Source organism: Typha latifolia, chromosome 15 (assembly GCF_019914945.1).
Source record: "Typha latifolia isolate L0001 chromosome 15, TyphaL0001v2, whole genome shotgun sequence".
In the NCBI taxonomy this organism is placed as follows: domain Eukaryota; kingdom Viridiplantae; phylum Streptophyta; class Magnoliopsida; order Poales; family Typhaceae; genus Typha; species Typha latifolia.
The window spans coordinates 5793250-5812770 of NC_133100.1; the positions used below are offsets into that span (position 1 = coordinate 5793250).

The 19521-nt window shown below is 34.9% G+C and overlaps 2 protein-coding genes across 4 annotated transcripts; one reads left to right on the top strand and one right to left on the bottom strand.

The window, feature by feature from the left end:
- Positions 1-3763: 3763 nt before the first annotated feature.
- LOC140802165 (pre-mRNA-splicing factor ATP-dependent RNA helicase DEAH10) lies at positions 3764-14489 on the bottom strand. 3 transcript variants are annotated; one of them, XM_073157608.1, is made up of 15 exons: positions 14331-14415; positions 14174-14213; positions 13988-14073; positions 12864-12966; positions 12742-12788; positions 12552-12632; positions 11557-11773; positions 10953-11364; positions 10317-10520; positions 9289-9449; positions 7830-8015; positions 7069-7300; positions 5555-5757; positions 4723-4857; positions 3764-4224 (listed from the first exon to the last, which is right to left on the bottom strand). In XM_073157608.1, exons 4-15 carry the CDS (start codon positions 12962-12964, stop codon positions 4041-4043), a joined length of 2163 nt encoding a protein of 720 aa, XP_073013709.1. In that variant the 5' UTR covers positions 12965-12966; positions 13988-14073; positions 14174-14213; positions 14331-14415; the 3' UTR covers positions 3764-4040. The 3 variants fall into 3 exon arrangements, with proteins under 3 accessions (XP_073013709.1, XP_073013710.1, XP_073013708.1); XM_073157609.1 differs by lacking the exon at positions 14174-14213 and having other exon boundaries at positions 13988-14049; positions 14331-14445; XM_073157607.1 differs by lacking the exons at positions 13988-14073; positions 14174-14213 and having other exon boundaries at positions 14331-14489.
- A 595-nt stretch (positions 14490-15084) lies between these two features.
- Positions 15085-19012, top strand: LOC140802120 (autophagy-related protein 16). Its single transcript, XM_073157556.1, has 5 exons — positions 15085-15206; positions 15294-15426; positions 16575-16756; positions 16856-17051; positions 17733-19012. Coding segments are annotated over exons 1-5 (1539 nt in total). The 5' UTR covers positions 15085-15204; the 3' UTR covers positions 18759-19012.
- The last annotated feature ends 509 nt before the right edge of the window (positions 19013-19521 follow it).

The following is a 19521-nucleotide window of genomic DNA, read 5'->3' on the forward strand; positions in this document are numbered from 1 at the left end:
GAACTGTTTCAAGCCGTCGCGCTGTTGAGCTGCTCATCTAAGCTAACCGCACTGCAGAGTCATCAATCAAGTCGAACCGTTGAGCCAAGCCATCAAACTACTAAACAATTTTCTCTATAATAATTATTTGAAATTGGAGTCGATTCCTTAATCACAAAGAAGGGTACCTATAACTCAATAAAGCCAAATCATTAAAAGAAACCACAAAATGATTTGCGATAGGTGGAAGCCCGAAGCAGTCCAATGAGCCCTCTATACTTACAACCTATAAACCATCAGGCCTAATAGTTTTACCACAGGGCATACTCCAGAAGCATTCTTGATCTTAACAAAAATCACAAGCTGCACAAGACACACTCAGCTCCATTCAAGGTAGGGAGCATAGGCCAATTCATAGTGGATACGTCAGATTTAAGCTTAGCACCCCACAAATCATTATAAAAGCCTAAAAATTCTCCAGCAACCAGAGCAGGATCATCCACAACATTACCATGCATAGAATGAATAGTAGTAATAGCATTATGTCTCCTCCTTCAAGTAGACACAGATAAAAGAATTCTGAGTTTAAATCACCATTAACGACCCATCTATGCCTAGATTTCTACACCATTTAATATAGATTAAACGACTAACGAAAGCATACTGATCATAAAATGCATTTAGTAAATTAAAATAAGAATCAAAAGCCTTATCCATAGCCTCTGCATTTTCCAAGTGAGTGAAGAGTGAATGGAAGAGAAGTAATGAAACTTCCAGGCTCTGAGATGGCTTCTTGCTGCCTTATCCTCTCCATTGATAATATTTTTATCCTTCTCTCTCATACACCCACCTATTTCCTCCCTCTTCTCTCTATTAATTTCTGAATATGTCAACCACCTAAAAATTAAGTGATTACTTTAGAAACAATTCCTAGTTTAATCACTTGGACGATGACCCAAATTATGTGGTTTTTAGATACTTCAGATGTTAATTTCAAAGCATCCAAACGCACTAAAGAAAGACTTATTTACATTAGTCTCTCATTTGACACTGCCAATGAGAAAAACTAATACTTAACTATCATACCTCTTGCATCTTCTCAAATTGCCCCTTATCTACCAACATCATTATACGTCACATCAGGCTCCTCCTTTACATACCGTCACCACTGTAGCACTTGGGATGAATTCTTTCGGTGGCAAAGGAATCTGAATTGATACTTATTTCTATCAACCCTATTGAAAAAAAAGGAGAGAATTAGACAAAGCTTTCATAGACAACCAAGGCCGAAAACTTCCGCGAGCTTGTCTTGTAATTCTAGGTTTGCATGATAAAAATGCTGAAACAAGTAATCCTTTTTTGACTAATTGTGAAGGATTTTCTACCTCAATGAACATGTCCTTGATGTGAACAATTCTAAATTTTAGAACTGTTGCATTTGGCTTCAGGTAGAAAATAAATTGAGCAGTAAACTTCATCCATAAATGTCATAGAAGGACAGTGAGCAATTTCCAAACGACTGATTTGAAGGTAGTGAAATTAAGATAAGCAGCATTCTTCAATATTAGGAGGAGAAATTAGTGAAATATTAAATTTTTACATAAATCGCTGAACTGAAAAAACGACTTATCTTTTGAAGTAATTGTCTAGTTCAACAATTTTTAACTCACCTAGTTTTATGTTTGTTTTGAAGTGTTAAATACATGAAAATGATTGATGGCAGACTTAAAATAGTAAAAAGAAACTCTCCACTGTTCTGCCTAACTAACAAGAAATGCATAAAGAAAAAAAAAAGGTTAATAGTAACCATATTGTTAAATGTCTCATGAACAAGATGAGATCTTCAAAAAGATGCAATAATAACTCTATTTCTGCACAATCGGCAGATAAGTTGAGGGGGCATTTTCCTAGGCTTGATTTATGCTACAACTTTTTATTATAATATAGAATTGGGAACAACAACATAAAAAAAAAAAGAAGAGGAAAGCACGGAAGATCAATCTTTGTGAAAAGTTAGCAACAAATAACCAATGGAACATATTATTTTGGTCTTCAAAATGCAGCATGCATACCAATTGGTTGGCATTAGGACCTTTTAATATCTCTTCATGCATCAAATCCATCAAGCTGATTGACAATTTCGAGCATAGATGGTTGAACTTCATTCTCACTGCCAACTCTATCAAAAAATGCACCACCAGTGGCATCAAATTCATCAAAGAAGATCGATGCATGCTTTCTTTGAGCAGGCCATGTACAATGGTAGAACCGGGCATTTAGACTAAATTCTCAGAATATTCCAAGGCTAATTTCTGGGATATAATACCCTCCACAAATCTCAACAAACTTAACAACCTGGAAAAGTTCACGGACCATCCGAGCACCCTCTCCAACGTACTTCTGAATCAGCTCACTTCCAATGATGTGAATAAAGCAAACGTCAATTCTACAGCTCTAGCAAGGAGTGCTTTACCTGTTCCAGGAGGACCATAAAAAAGGAGCCATTTAGGAGGATCATTCCCAAGCTTAATATAATTCTCTGGATGAAGCATAGGAAGCTCCAAAACCAAGAGTAAAATGACAATCAGAAACTCAAATATTGGTGCAATTGAAAATCAAATACTCAAGGATGTTTGCCTAAAATAGGTGATTCATTCATCATGACTACCAACCCTGATAGCCCAAATGAGAAAAACTAATAGTGAATTATCATACCTGTCGCATCTTCTCAATTTGCCCATTGTATCCACCAACATCATTATATGATACATCAGGCTTCTCCTCTACCGTCAGCATTGTAACATTCAGGATCAATATTTGGTAGCAAAGGAATCTGAATTTGATACCTATTTCTATTAACCCTGATGAAAAAGGAAGATATTTAGTCAAAGTTTACATACACAACCAGGGCAGAAAACTTCCGCGTGCCTGTCTTGTCATTCTAGGTTTGCATGATAAAAACACTGAAACAATTAATCCTTTTTTAACTAACTGTGATCGAATTTCTACCTCAATACACGTGTCCTTGATGTGGACAATTCTAGATTTTTAGAACTGTTGCATTTGGTTTATATTATAAAATACATTGAGCAGTAAACTTCATGCATAAATAGTCACTGAAGGATAGTGAGCAATTTCCAAAAGACTAATTTGAAGGTAGTGAAATTAAGATAAGCAGCCTTCTTCAATATCAGCTAGAGAAACTATCATTAAGTCAAAAGAAGAAATAGAATGTCAAGGAAGAAATCTAAAGAATTCTAAATTTAGAAGATGCACCTGTGCAATTTATTTTACATTTATCACCTTCTGTGTTTGGGTTAACAATATTTGTGCATCTAGCAGCATTTCATACAGAGAAATAGTTTGCCTGTGATTTGAAAATTGAACAGGAAAAATCATGCATGAAAGCACACTTAAATAGGCTAGATGAATGGATTAGAGTAAATTTACCTAAGAGGTTGCTCCTCTTGCATCATCTGCTTGATGGAAACTAAATCCCGTCAGCTTGGTGCAGCTAACCCAGTATCAGATTTCAATTCTTGTTGTTCAAGAGAGGGCATATATCAAGTAACAACAACACATGCAACTATCTAAGAATATTATTGTAAATGTGGACAGATCAATTTGAATCACTCTTACATCCAAGAAAAAAGTTACTTCTAATCTTCCTGCACTCTTGCCAAGAATTGACTGCAGGCATCAAAACTCCCTAATGCAGATGTCTTATAAGATTTAACATCTTATACTTTATGGGTCAATCTTTGGAAAATTAACATTCACAAAGTCAAGAAAATCTGATGTTTTTTTTAACATAAACAGCTCAATGCTTAGTCTGAGACAGCCTAAGCTTATAAGCACAAAATACTTTATCCGGGCAGCATATCCAGATTCAACTAACTGGAGAAACTATATGATAAAATACAAATTCTTTCCTAATTGATAGCATGTTACACAGAATACAAGGTACAATTAAGCTTTCTCCAACAAAAATAAACGCATAATTAAGACTTGGATCGACACCATAGAATCCACAACAAAAAGGGGGTAATAGAATAAGAAGATTAACTTTCTGTAGCATAAAATTGAGGTGCTAGTTCAGGCAACCACAGAGGATCTACTCTTGTCAAGTTCCTAACATAATTTTGACTTGTTCGAACTAACTCATTGAAGATGATGCAATCCGGCTTCGTCCGGAAAAGCACCGAAGAAGGGTGAATCTGCACACTCTGACCAGTTGCCATAGCCCTGTCGAACATTTTAGAATGAGAAAAGATGTATCAGCAACCAAGAGTATTTATCAAGCAACAAGTATAAAATCAAGTATCAGCAATTGGGCTAGATATCTGTTGTTAATGCAAAGGCTTTCAAAATGCGACTAGATAAATAGATTAGTACATTAAGGTAAATCATATACTTTAGTCTTTATCCTTTGCAGGCATTAGACATGAACTCAATAGATCTGCTCCTTGTTGTAATAAAGGACACTATGATAATAGGCTCTTTCAAGAGATTCAGATAGACTTATGCAGTCATCAGATATTACAAATTAGCTCACAGATTTATGATTTATCAGTTGATTAGGCAGAGTTGGGCCAAACAAAGTTCTCAGGTTAAGCAGGTCCAGACATTTGGATCGGGACAAATTTGAGAACTTTGAAACCAAAACCTCATTTCTTAGATTACCATCCTCCTATTTCCTTGAAAATATTTTCGATTACTAGAATGTATATTATAAATGAAAACCTATATGATCCATCTGGTTGCTTCAGTGCTGCATTAAGGAAGAATGAGGCAGTAAGGCATCTGCGGAATTGGAGCATGTCATCCCCACATGATGACAGAATTAAGCCCATCTGCTCTACATGCCCTTGAATTTGGCTGCAATAGCAAATAATGGCAAGTTAGCGGAAGGCATGATACAATATAAAAAAGAATTCTTAATTTTGAATTTTAGTTTCATGAACTTCCTATGATGATAATAGAAGAATGATTGTAAACTTTATCTAAACATTTTGGGAGAATAGCAATGAAATAAAAAGTGAAACATGAGTGATAATAAAGTTATTGTATTTTTGAATTAATTGTACTATTTTTATATTTTTTGAAAGCTATAAAAAAGAAAAAATCAAAGTGCACGAGGTTCCCAGTCTCCCAGCAATGGAGGGTATAGAGAGGGCAAGATATATGTAGCTTTACCCCATTATTTAGAAACTATTTCTATAGCAAGGAACCATGACCAATTGGTTCATGAGGGAAGCCTCACCATCCCACCAAGTCATAACCTCTTTCTGAAATTTATCTACAAATTCTGATAAAAAAGACAAATATCTCTATCTTCAGTCATTCCTTGCTCTCCAAGACAAGGAAACAAATGGATAGTGCCTTGAAGAAAAATAGAAACATGACTGTGTAGATTAACTTGAGTATAGACAGGACAAATTGCCTTTTCCATATATGCTTCTCAAAACACGCAATGGAAGCAAATCCATGTTTGGTAAAACTGATACTGATGCAAGTAGCTTCATAAAGGACAATTTTCATGATTAACTGGTCAACAAGATGAGTAGGCACTAACCTGTGAACATCTCTTGCATGTCTTAAAGACCGGTAGTTGATGAAATTATCTCTGCACCATTTATTTAGAGCCTTTTCCATTGTCCTTTCTTTAGCGTTTGCATTTTTGCTCTTCTCCAAGCATTCTCCAGAGGCCCGATATACATTCACTAAAGTTATATGGTCCCCTTCCGAGCTTGAAAAACCCTTCATTGCAGCTCTTGCCTAAGCATAAACAATAAATACAGGTACAATAAATAAGAAATTTATCTTACTGATGTTTAATTGAACATTATCTTTTTTGTAAATATGATACATGCTTGATGTAAATAAAAGTAGTAAGAGGTTCTAGGTCTGTGGATTATTTGAAAGTTGCAAACTTGTGTCTATAAATAAAAACTATTAGGTACCACAACCAAGAAATTTAGTTTACTGTAAGTTCAGTTGGATGGTATATCTTTCATTCCTAACAGAAAACTAGGCATGTTCTTAAGGTAAAAGAAAGTGGTGAGAGATTTTATCAGTCATTTTTAAGGCCATAGTAATTTGCAACTTCTTGCAAATAAGTCACAATAAAGCATAAAGTTTGAGAAGATTATACATCAATTAGAACTACCTATTAGAAACTTCGAGCCCAATATGTTGTTGTATTGCTGCAGATATTCATCTTCCTAACCACACAATTACTAGTACTCCTATTATGATTCCCAAAACTCAATTTATAAGCCAATGGGTATGATCCATATTAGATAGGCTTCTTTTAAAATTTCCATTGCATAAAAGGAATTGATAGTTTGTATTTCTGTGAAATATTTGAGGCGTATATGATTTACTACCAATTTTAATATATATGCATATATATAAACTAAGGAATGGCAAGGAAGTACCACATTGAGTAACACATTCTTATTTACTTTTCAACAAATTATTGCAATGAGACAAGGATGTTGAGGCAGATGACTAATTATATGAGAATATATAAGGTATGGATTTCATTCATGGCAAGTTTGAAGAGATTCTAAGAGGTAACTCATGGTTTGCAACTTTCCATGTCTCATGGAGGCCAACTAAGGACTAGTGGCTGATAGAAAGTATTGCTTCATGGCCCAAAGAAGACTAAAAGTTGCTGCAAAACAAAGCTGGAAAACATGACTTGCTTACTCCCAGGTTTACAAAAGAGTTGACCTAAAATACAGCTGCATGATGGATAAGGATTTACAGAGATAATGAGCCAGCCTAAGAAAGTTACTTAAGCCAATGCGTTTTGTCTGTATTATGAGCTAAAAGAATAGATATAAATATATAGAAGTTTACTCAAACCTCCTGTTATCTATCTATCTATGCAGCAATTTCCAATTTATATATCTTCATATTCAAGATTTGTAGTGTCTAAACTGAAAAAAAAAAGCGCAAAAATGAATATCAGCAGGTTTCCAATATATACAGTAGGTAACAACATGCACAATATCATCCACTGCAGATCTGATTTTTAAGAAACAGTGCAAAAACCTAGAAATTAAAATTTTGGGTGCATACCTCTTCCAACTTTTCACGAGGAAAGTAAAAGATAGATTCAACTGAAAGCATCGAAACCACTATCAACATTTCCTTCAAGCACTTGAACTCACTGGCCAAAATTAGTGCCTTGGAATACACTGGGTCCAAGGGCAGCCTGGCCATTTGATGCCCAACTGGATTGGACAGCTTGTAGTCATCAGTTAGAGCTCCTAGCAAGAATAACTGCTCCAGAGATTTAACTATAGACATCCTGTCAATAGGCATCAAAACCATATATAGAGAAACAAATAAGTTCAAATAATAAAAACAAAGAATAGGATTTCTGACACCAAATTACGTTCACTGGAACATGTCAATAAAAAAAAATTACTCTCGGTTCTTCCTGTAGAATAGATATTTAAAAACAGATCTATCATTATAAGGCCATCTCTCTGATTGCATATTAGTGTTTCAGACTTGTTAGGTTACTGCTCAATAAATATGAAAAAGAAGTATACCTTTGGACTTGGTCCCTTATCAAGTACCAACAGAAAACTGTAAGAGGACATGAAGATACAGTTTTATTTATTGCAGATACCAATCATTTGATTTAGAAAGAAAAGCATCCAAAAGATTGCAAGTGTTATATGACTAACGCTCAGAAGCTGAAGCTCGTTGATCTTCAGTGTGCAGATGTCATTAGGTGTACATTAAGCCTATTATCATTCAATCTTTTGCTTTTCAATAAACCATGCTGCCAACAATATATACCTTCAAACAAAAAAAATACCAAAATTCACCTTGCAGGCTTTTCCATGAAATCAAACCCAATGATATCATCAATTCCGAGGGCTTTGAGTTGTAGCACAACGTTTGAAAGGTTGCATCTTTTGATTTCTGGAACAGTCGAATCCATAAGTTTGCCAAACTCAGTTTCTGGATATAGCCGAAAACATTTTCCAGGCCCTTCCCGTCCAGCACGGCCACTGTAGGTAACATGAATAAACTGTCATAAGAGAAACTATATCTTATGTTTAGACATAAATATTGATGTTTAGTTCAAGATTTCACAAACACATAAAAAGTGATTAAACACAACCATGCAATACATGAAAATGATAGGGATACTAGTAAATAGTTAATTAATGAACATGAAACATCAGTTGTTTCACACTACAAGTACTCTAAGCCTGTGTTTGGATTGGATTTAAGTTTTTTCACGAATTAGTTTAAGTGAATAATAAATTATTATAGTAACCAAATATTGTATTAAAGTAAAATGGGTTTAGGAGAAACCTACTTAAAATCATTCTCCTCTCTTCTCATGCATGAACTATTTTACATTTATCAGTAAAATCCAATCACCATTTTGCCCTTAAAAGGCATCACTTCAATCGACTATCATTTCAATCATTATCTCTCCCTCTCCTTTGTTCTCTCTCCTCTCCTCATTCATTCATCTACTATAAAGGGTATTTTGGTTATTTAATATAAAATATCTTCTAAATCCACTATTTTTTATGTCACTATATTTTGTGTTAATATCCTAGTTTACAATTAAACACCCAATTTTCTAAAACCCGTTTAAAGGTACCTTATTCAAGGTTAAGAAATAAGAATACCTAACCAAGTTTTGGAGTTAAACCACATCCAAACGCCACCTAAATGTTCTTAAGAAGATAAAAGGTTTACTAATGCAGCAGGATAAGAATTGTTACATTCACTTGCCTCATAAGCATCCACTGTTGGGGCAAACAATTAAGTAGAGATATTGTAATACCTTGTATCCATATTAGAAATGCTGAACTATTTACTGAATCAGGAATCAAGTCTGAGAAAAGGTTTTGTTAGTTAACCCAAAAAAAGAAAAAAAGATTATCATGGAAAGAATATTACATACAGCTATTACAAACAAATTTTCCCAAAAAGAAAGAAATATAATTTCAATATACCTTCAAGCACAAGTTAGAGTTGGTATCTAATTGATGATCTCTTTCATACACAATGGTACAAAATATTTTGGATACTAGTAATTACAAGTTATAATCAACAGGTTGATAAAGAACTTGCTCTAGCTTATTGACATAGTTACTTCATGAGATACAATAATAAACAAATATTTATTCGGAAAACTATTAATAACAGTAGTAAAAGAAGTTATAGTTTCACCTATAGGTTATGCCCAGAGAACAAAAGGAGATACTTAGGTATCTCTTCATGAACCTGAAGAGTGAACAAAAACATGCCTGATGTCCTTACCTCCTTTGAATAGCCTGTGCTTTTGAGGTTGGGATGATGATCAATGACTCCATCCCAGTCACTGGGTTGTAAGAACGTGCTTTCACCAGTCCAGGATCTATGACATACTTTATACCAGGTATTGTTACAGAAGTCTCCGCAATATTTGTGGCTAGAATAACCTATTCAATGAACAAATCATGGAATATCATCGCCATAAATTGTAAAACATAAACGAGTGAAAAAAAAACTGATAAGAGATAACTAACAAATAAAAGAAGCACAAGAGTTAAAGACAACGCCAGAAAAGATGGTGTGCATTCAGTTAAAACTTAGCATATGGAAAAATGTCAACATAGACTTGGGACATAACAGTTGGAGATGTCCAAAAAGAATAAATGTTTATAATTTTCTAAAATTAAGTGCAGTATCCCAGTTTTATTAGACTCATATACTGCCTTAAGTCTAGACAATACAATGCTTTACATTCAAATATTTTTTGTTTTTCATTTTGCACTCTACATTATCAAAATATTGTAGTTTACACCTCTACCTTTTCAATACTTGTAATTCAACCCAGCAAAAACGTGCTGGGTGTCTAAATGGTGGAGACACCAGATCAAAAACGACCTTCCTCCTTAGAGGATGTTCCACCAACAAATACCTAGGTTAATGTACATGATAGAGAACTTTTCAAACATATAGAAAGAAATGTTGAGGATAACAATCCATCTGAAGGTCTGATAGCTTAGCAAAACCTTCTTCCTTGGATGAAGAAGTCAGAAGGCAAAGATATTTGGATTAATTATAAATTGGCCTTAGAAATACCAAGTAATCAATGTTCTTGCAAATGATGGTCGATCAATATATGCAAGAAAAGTAGAGAAATAAGTCATTATAATTCTATAATTACACAACAGAATAAACAAAGGAGACCAGCTCAGTATGCCAGTTTGACTACAACATCTACAAGTTAGAGAAACAAACAAATGTTACAATGTTATTAAAAAAATAATCCAAATCTTTTTGGAAATGATGGTTAGACTTACTTTGCGGAAACCGGAAGGAGCTGGCTTAAAAACATTCATTTGCTGCTCCGAGGGAAGAGATGAATAAATAGGAACAATTGTTAGTTTGTTACTGCCTTGTGGGAGTTGACGAAGTCGCTCATGAATAAGTCTCTCCATTGATTCAATCTCCTCTTGGCCAGTTAAAAATGCAAGAATATCGCCAGGTCCCTCTTCCATGTGGACCTAAAAAATAAAAGAAAAATTTTGAGACAGAAATTGCGGAGTCAAAGCCAATACTTGTACATAAAGCACATCCACCTTGGAGATGACATATCAAAGGTCACTCTATCATTTCTATTCTTAAATGTGATATTGAGTGAACTATAGATTAGTGTAAGCACATTTCCTACTCTTCTTCACTGTTGTGTTTTTAATTTTTTATTAAGGTGGATTGGAGGTGTCTCAAGATGGGTGATTGCTTTCTTATGGACCGACATGGACAAATCTATCAAAAGTTCACCTGAATCCAGTCATAAGGAGAAAACCTAATCTTGCAAAAGCTAAACAGTAAACTTCAAAAAATAAGTTGGCAACTTAAAGACTTAATCAGATGTAAGACAAAGATGACAAACAAACAAAAAAGAAACGATGGTTGTATAGTAAAAATCAAATTACCTGAAAGATAGAGATAAGTGTTGCATCCAGATAATCTGGTTCTGGTTGATATGTATATAGTATCTCCACAGGGTATTGCCGCCCTTGGATGTGTACAGCTTTAGCACCACCAAAATACTCTGAAAATCCTCTAGCATCCAAACTAGCAGACATTATAATCAACTTTAGAGGATTACATTTAGCAACCTGACATGAATTCATAACGGAGCTTTGCAGGTGATCTTGTCTATAAGACACAGTTTTATCATTATTGTCTTTTCCAATATTACGTTGCTTAATTGTAGAACTTGACCTAGTAATTTGTACATTTCTCAACAAGCCTAATAAGACATCCGTGTGCACTGTTCTTTCATGAGCTTCATCAACAATAATGATGCTGTATCTAGATAGGAGTGGGTCCAACAGTGCTTCCCTGTAGTTTATAAAAAATAAAAATAAAAAACTTCTATTAGTTAACATAGACATCTCAAGTTCTCAACAAATGAGGAAAAAAAATGACCACCAAATCTTAAGTTAATGAAACAACAAATCGAACTACTTACACACTAATCATAAAGAAAGAGTATGCAAGTCACAATATAATTGATCATTAAAAAGGAATTACCTTAGCAGCAAACCATCTGTCATGTACTTAATCCTTGTCGAGCTGCATGTTACATCTTCAAATCTAATTGAATAACCAACCTTCTGGCCCAATTCAACATTACATTCTTCAGCCACACGCTTTGCAACAGTAACAGCTGCAACTCGCCTAGGCTGAGTGACGCCAATAACTTTTCCATCTTGAGAAAATCCAGCATTGCATAAATATTGTGGCAACTCTGAAAGAAAACTAAGTGAGCATGTACAATTACAGTATAACATCTTAAGTATAAACTACAGGTAACAAATTAGGATGCAAAAGTAGTTCTCTAGAAAAACTTTATACCTAAACAAGAAAAAGTACAAAGAAAAGATAGTTTAAAATAAATCTGAAAACATGTGTTAAGTTAAATATTATCATGAAATAGTACATTTCCTGGTACCATTGCAAAAGAAAAGCGATCTGCAATTTGCCTCTTTTCCAGGATAACTGTTGACAAGTCCATTCAGAGAATAACAAGTAAATGGCAATAGTGGCACAAGAAACATTGTTATCATACATTAGAACAGGAGAACAGCTAAATTAAAATGACTATATTCACCTTCATACGCACTGAGAATATAACATTATTAAACAAAGCTATGACGCAGTATATGCCATATATAGTCCCACGTCCCAACTAAAACTTTTAATATCTGATAAGGAAACTGTAAAAACGGTTGATGTTCCATTGATGGAAGCAAATAAAACTGTAAAAGATCATGGCCAATTATATGTTTACGTCAACATCAAACAGGGAGATTGGTGTGCTTTCATAAGGTGACAACAATAAGGTTCACAAGATTAGAAACAATGAGAAGATTGTGGATCTAATTTTTGCCAAGTAAGAGTAAAACAAACAGATATATGATCAATAAAAAGTTTCTGCTTTCGTATGAATAATTACAATATAAATGGATTCTTCAAGGATTTGATAATCAAATGAAATCAACAAGAAAAGTTCATAACAAACTCACGCGTTGTCTTCCCACTTCCTGTTTCTCCGACAATAATCAAGATATCATTTTTCCTCACTTCCTCCACAATCCTCTTCTCAACTGAAAAAAGTACACCAATTACATTGTATGGCACCAAAGAAGCCGCATATTTTTCTCAAAAAATATGTCAGCAAAATACAATATTTGAAATTCATTAAGGTGGGTAAACCTGATGCGATCGGTAACGATTTCCTCTGTTGTATAATGCACTGCCTCCTAAAGATGAAATCCAAACATGAAATCAAATCCATACAAATAACATTGAGATTAAGAGTTAGGTGAAGTTGGTACCGGGCGATAAATTGTGGGATTCGGTGATCAGCCAGAGATTGCTTGTCAGCACTGCCCTTCTCCTGGCTTTGAGTGAAAGCCCGATTTGGAATATATGGCATTTCTATCACAAGAATCTAAGAGATTAAGATCTATTCATAGGATCAAAATATAATATAAGCCTAATAGAAGAGAGTAAAGGGCTTAATTGAAGCTAAGAAATGGATTGAGACTAGTATTTTAGCCTTTTAGGGTATAGACTGAAGTCCTAATATGGCACAGAGTCAATCCAAGGAAGAGGAGGTCAAGAGTATGTCTTTTAATTCCATTGTCAACTTTGAAGCATGAATATGGGTACAATAACAATACAAGGATATGCCAATTCCTAAAAAAAAAGGATACAATGGATACGGGAATTAATCAAATGTATAAAAACATATATTAATATTCTAATACAATCATACATGTATATTTGCAGAAAATGAAAGATACATATATATGTAGAATATAAAAAAAATAATAACATTGCATATATACATTCAACATGAGCAATTCATAGCATCAAAGTTTATATCAACATTTTAACATCAAACTTTCTACTAAGTAACATAGCATTCTCTAGTCTCTACACATTTATTTATAACAGCAATTCAACATACTAACATAACAAACTAATGGGAAAAGGGAAAGCATAAATTATGCCTCAAGGAAGCTAGAAATGCTTTAAATCCACAAAAAAGAACAAAAATGACAATTGTGGAGAATACTGCATTGATAAGTGCATATTCATAGATATAAGCATCTATCTAGAAGTAGAAGAAAGCAAGACAGAGGAAAACATAGCAGAAGATAAAATTGGTGCAATATCTCCTACTTATTATGTTGCAGAATTGTAGCCCGTCCTGCCTCCAATCAGAATAATTCTAAATCCAAAACTGATGAACATTAGAAGAAAAATGCAACCTCTCATCACTATAATTACCTTCGAAAACTAAACATATACAGAGTCAAATTTAAAGAGGGAGAGGGATGAGAAATTAGGGTTTAGGTTTTAGATAGAGATGAGATAGAAAGGGAAAAGAGAGAAAGAGATGAAGAGGATGAGGGAAAGAACAGAGGGAGGGAGGGAGGGAGGAGAAACTAACCTGCACGAGAGATGAAGCCCGTCCTACACTAATCCCGTCGGCGTCAAGAGAGCAAAAAGAAGCTGGGACACGCGCAGGAAAGAGGTCTATTATTTGGTTAAAAAATTTCTTGGTTATCTATCGGACCTTTCTCTCAATGCAGTGTATGAAATCGAAAAGCAAAGATTTTATATTCTGGCATAGTACCATTTTTTCTCCAACTTTGGGCAAACAATACCTAGTTTTTCTGAAAGCATTGGATTAAAAGGATTTCAAATGCAATGTCATAAAAATGTGATTGCTGAGATCTTAATCTAGTAAGTGGAAAAGAGGAGAGATCGAAGAAGAGGGAAGAAGGAGACACCGGAGAAGTAGGCGATGGAAGCCTGAGGCCGGCGAGATGGGCGATAGCAATGGCTTAGAGCCCGGACTGCTGGGGTTTACAACAATGACGACGGCTTTGCATGTCTCAGCACATAGATAAGTTATAAGTATTAAGTCCCCTGAGATCATTCAAAGGAGGCGACGACTGCTTTGGTCAATCTTTCTTTAAAATTAGGGATGTTTACAAATGTCACTTCTATCTTACTTATTTTATAATTTGCATTTCTGTCTTTAAAAATTTTATAATCCAACTCCCTCTTTTTCTCTAATAAATTTTATTTAACATTCTGAATTAACTTAGACCATTTATAAATACTTAAATTATTCGTATATTTTTTTTATCCTCTTTTTCTCTCTAACAAAAAAAAAAAAAAAAAAAGAGACGAGAGAAGGGAGAAGATGGGCAACCGCGAAGGAGGTGAGTGAGAAAGATAGTGGAGACATAAAAAATGAGAGGGGATGTTGGGATTATTTTAGTAATTTAATCTATATTAATTAGTTAAAATAATATTTTAATATTAATAAAAATTATAAGGACAAATAAAAGGTTGGATTATAAGATTACAGTGTGCGAATAACAAAATAAGTAAAATATTATGTGTGATGTGTAAACATCCCTTAAGGTTAATACTAAAATATTATAGAGTCCAATAACCAAATCGCGTAAACGGTTCGGACCCAACAAGATCCGATCCGATTACTGCCATAATAGAGATTGCTTCCCGTATGCATACGAAGTCTTCGTCCTCTCCTCGTCTTCTTGATCCATCGATCGACCAAGAACACGAAATCGTAGAAGACGAGGAAAACCTAATTGAGATTTAGGGTAATGGTGGCTTGCAATTCCTCCAAGCATGTAAGAATCCCTCCCTTTGGGGCCAGCCAACTTGTTCTTTAATCTCTTCGTAGGAGTAAATTTCTTCTTACCTCTTCGGAATCCCAGGACATTAGACGAGATTGAGATTGGAAAGGCGGCGATAAAGCGCGCAATTAGAGATCTCAGGAAGCGGCATTTGCTCGAGGAAGGAGCCCACGCCCCAGCAATTGATGCGCTCACAAGACCTTTCGCTGCCCAGGTAACGATTTGGGAGAGCAAGGTTGCTCTTTTTTTCTTCCTTTTTTTCTAGAGCAAATTAATAGAACTGGTGTTATTTATGATTTGTCATTTTGTGGCTTTGTTTCATGGCCAAGGATAAATTTGTTCTTCAGGAAAGTGAAAGAAAGGAATGTTGAGAAATATGAATAGAATAGGAAGAAGAGAAAAGAAAACTAGGGTTTGAGATAGAGTCTTTGATAAAATTACCTTTTTGAGTTTAATGACGTGATGAGGAACCATGCTACTTCCCTATTTTCGAATTAAAGCTGCCTTTGGGATTGTGTAGTAAACTATTCTGGGATTTATTCTCCATAGATAATTGATGGGACTGTTAAACACTAAATTAAAGAGGTGCTTTGGCAACTGTAGCTGAATTTGCTTTTGCTCTGAAAGATGCACTTCCCAAGTAATGCCAGTATGCTTATTGAGGCATGAACACTGTCAGAAACCTGCCCATAATGCTCCTACCCTAATCAACTACTTGGCATTGTTTTTCACTCATCACATGCTGCTCCTTTGAGGTTCAGAAAAGTATTGTCTTTTTTAATTCCTCTGCAGCTTATAATGACTGAACTTAATTTACTCAATTACATTAGGTCCTGAGTCTTTAACTGTAAGTGAAGATAGTTGATGTGCGTCTTTAGATGGTATTGAGAGACAAGATCCTTGTAGTTAGTAGATTTATACCACCACTCTGTACAAGGAAGCAGGCAAATCCCATTTTATCTTGTTTTCAACTTACCGGCAGGAGTTATGTTGTTTATAAAGGAAATACACAATATTTATTTATTCAGGCAGGCATGGTTTAGGACTTTGCTCTCTCTTTTGTTTGGGAAGTTTTCTCATTTGCGACCCATGATATATATATATATATATATATGTGTGTGTGTGTGTGTGTGTGTGTGTGTGTGCCTAGCAGCTAGACTTATCCAGTATAGTATTTTTAGTTTTAAAATATGGAATAATCGTAACAGTAACATCATTGCAGGTTGGGGTTTTTCCTTCTCTTTTACTGGTTAAGTTCTATTGCCAGTTTGAGAACCTTAATTTTTATGATGATCTATGATAAGTGTTCATATGTTTAAAACTTTTAATATTCTGATCCATCTTTACTATGTTCTTTTCCAGGGGTTAGAGTGGAAAGAAAAGGCTGAAAAGCTCGAATTTGAACTGCAGCAATGTTACAAGGCTCAGTCACGCCTGTCTGAGCAGCTAGTGGTAGAAGTGTCGGAGGGCAGAACCTCAAAAACTCTTCTTCAAGAGAAGGAATTGTCAGTTACAACTTTGCAGAATGAAATCCTGCAAGCAAGGTTTAGTTTAATAACTGGTTTCATATATTTATGGAAGAGAACATTTTACTGTCATGGGGAATAAATGTTTCGTTTGATTTGACATACAAACCTTTTCAGGGAAGAAATCTCACAACTTGAGGAGAGTTTAGATGAGAAAACAAAAGCTTTAGATCTTCTAATAAATGAACACCACCTACTTAAAACACAACTAGAAGATGTGCTACTGCAACTAAAAGAAGCTAAGGCTGAAAACAAAAGTTTGATTGATCGCTGGATGTTGGAGAAGATGAAGGATGCAGAAAAGCTTAATGAGGTGCTTTGTCCTTCAAAATTCTTTTTTTTTTTTTGTATTTGCTGGAAATTAGTACTTATGCTGCTAGGATGTCTGGTAAAATTTTCAGACTGCTCAACATATTGAGCACCAAAACTTTATTTGCTTTCTTGGTATAGAAAGAGTGAAGTGTGCATAAAAAGCTAAATTTTAGTTGTTGATATTATTTTTAAATACGTAATTCTTCATGATAATTGTGTTTAGTTGATATCTTGAACTGAATGGGGATATAATTGGTATGATTTACCTGTTAGATTGTTTTGAGAATAAATTTGGAAATACATAGCGATCAAATTATAATTATCAAGAAGGTGGGGTGTGAATCGTAAATTCATGAAAGCGTAGGATGTGAAATGTAATTCTCCTAAGTAAATATTGCACCTTACCTATTATGCCATTTACTTCTTGTAGCTTATATTTCTTTGAAAAGTTGAGCTAAATATGATGCTTAATCATCTATAACTCAGCAGAAGTTGTTTGAAACTTTGAATAGATAAATATGGTGCTTTATTTCTATCTGTAGCAGCATCATATTTTTTTTAATCATTTTTCAGCTCACAATTTGCCTGTATTCCAATTTGTCTGTTTGTTTTCACAAAATATAGACATACTTTGGTGTACTATTTGGCCTGAGGAATTGTTTGCTCTTATGTTATTGCACAGGCTAATGCAATGTATGAAGAAATGGTCCAAAAGCTAAAAGCTAGTGGTATAGGTGGTATACAACATCATGCACAACAAGAAGCTGATGGTGTCATCCGCCGAATTGAAGCAGGATATGTAGAGGTTACGGAAGCAGCAATTCCATCTACATGCAAGCTTACTATCCATGCTCATGAAGGTGGGTGCGGATCAATAGTATTTCAGCACAACTCAGATAAGCTGATCAGTGGTGGACAGGATCGAACAGTCAAGATATGGGACACACAAACAGGGGCGCTGAACTCCACTCTCCATGGTTGCCTTGGGTCTGTACTTGATCTTTCTGTTACCAGTGATAACAAATATATAATTGCTGCCTGCAGCTCTAATAACTTGTATGTGTGGGAAACAAGTGGTGGTCGAATACGTCACACTCTAACTGGTCACGTCAACAAGGTATGTTCTGTCGACACAAGCAGGACATCCAGTTGCCTTGTGGCAAGTGCATCCCTTGACCATACAATAAAAATCTGGGATCTCCACACAGGCTACTGCACTAACACCATCATGTCATCAAGCAATTGCAGTGCCCTTTCTTTCATGGATAAAGATACCATTTGCTCAGGTCATGTCGATGGCAACCTCCGGCTATGGGATATCCGAAATGGGAAATGCAGTAGTCAGGTAGCTGCTCATCCACAGGTTACATCAGTGTGCATATCTCGGACCGGTAATTTTGTTCTAACCAGTGGTAAGGATAATGTGCATAATCTGTTTGACGTAAGAACACTCGAAGTGTGTGGAACGTTCAGAGCCGGTGGAAACAAGGTGGTATCCACCTGGGGAAGATCGTGTATCAGCGCCGATGAGAGTTGCGTTGCAGCTGGGTCAGCTGATGGGCTCGTCTATGTGTGGTCAAGGCGAAAGAATGATATTCCCAGCCTTTTGGAGGGACACTCTGCCAGTGTGCTTTCATGCACCTGGAGTGATCTTGGGGAGCCTCTTGCATCATCCGATAGAAATGGAAATGTTTTTATATGGACCTGATGGATGTTCTTATTAAAATCAGATATAGATGTTTGGTTCTGTAAATGCGTTTGTGCTCTTTGCATATGCTTATATTTTCTTAGGTATGTAACGTATTATTCCCCTTAGGGCTGTTTTGGAATTCCTTGTATAGTGGTTTCACTATCGCAGAAAACAAACCGTTTTATCTTTTGGGGTATTAGAGTGGAGTATTCTTTGATCCGCTACTTTGCTACACTTGGAATTTCAATATAGCAGGAATCATATGCTTCTCATATCAGTCGTAACTTCCTATCTTTTAACATTGGTTTAAATGTTAGAAATGTGGTTTAAATGTTAGAAATGTGGTACCTCTTTGCCTCTTAAGTTGTGAACTGAGGCAGTTGGATTGTTTTTAGGCAAAATTATATTTCACCGATTATGTGGTTAGACTTAAATTAGTTTCACCTTAATATACTTTTATTTATATCAATTTGCCCATTTGTAGTTTAAACTAAAATGTAATCGTTATTTTTAATTATTATTATATTTGATTAACTTATAAGTCGAATTTAAAGATACTTATTAGATACAAATTATAGAGAATTGAATAAGCTTTCTAATATCACATTTTTATTATTTAAAACTTAGACAGTATTATTTTAGAGACATTGAAAAGCTTATTTAATATTTATAATTTCTTTCTAATGAATGTCTTTAAATTTAATATATAGTTTAATCAAGTAGGATAAAAAACGTAATAATTTTAGGTTAGATATAGTTATAAAAGAATAAAGTGACACAA

Excerpts from the sequence above, each read along its gene's own strand:
- LOC140802165 (XM_073157607.1), bottom strand. The coding sequence starts at position 12,964 with ATGCCATATATTCCAAATCGGGCTTTCACTCAAAGCCAGGAGAAGGGC. Across the intron at positions 12,789-12,863 it reads ATCCCACAATTTATCGCCCG|GAGGCAGTGCATTATACAAC; the intron begins GTACCAACTTCA and ends TTTCATCTTTAG. Across the intron at positions 5,758-7,068 it reads CTCGTGAAAAGTTGGAAGAG|GCAAGAGCTGCAATGAAGGG; the intron begins GTATGCACCCAA and ends GTTTATGCTTAG.
- LOC140802120 (XM_073157556.1), top strand. Across the intron at positions 15,427-16,574 it reads CAAGACCTTTCGCTGCCCAG|GGGTTAGAGTGGAAAGAAAA; the intron begins GTAACGATTTGG and ends GTTCTTTTCCAG. Across the intron at positions 16,757-16,855 it reads AATGAAATCCTGCAAGCAAG|GGAAGAAATCTCACAACTTG; the intron begins GTTTAGTTTAAT and ends AAACCTTTTCAG.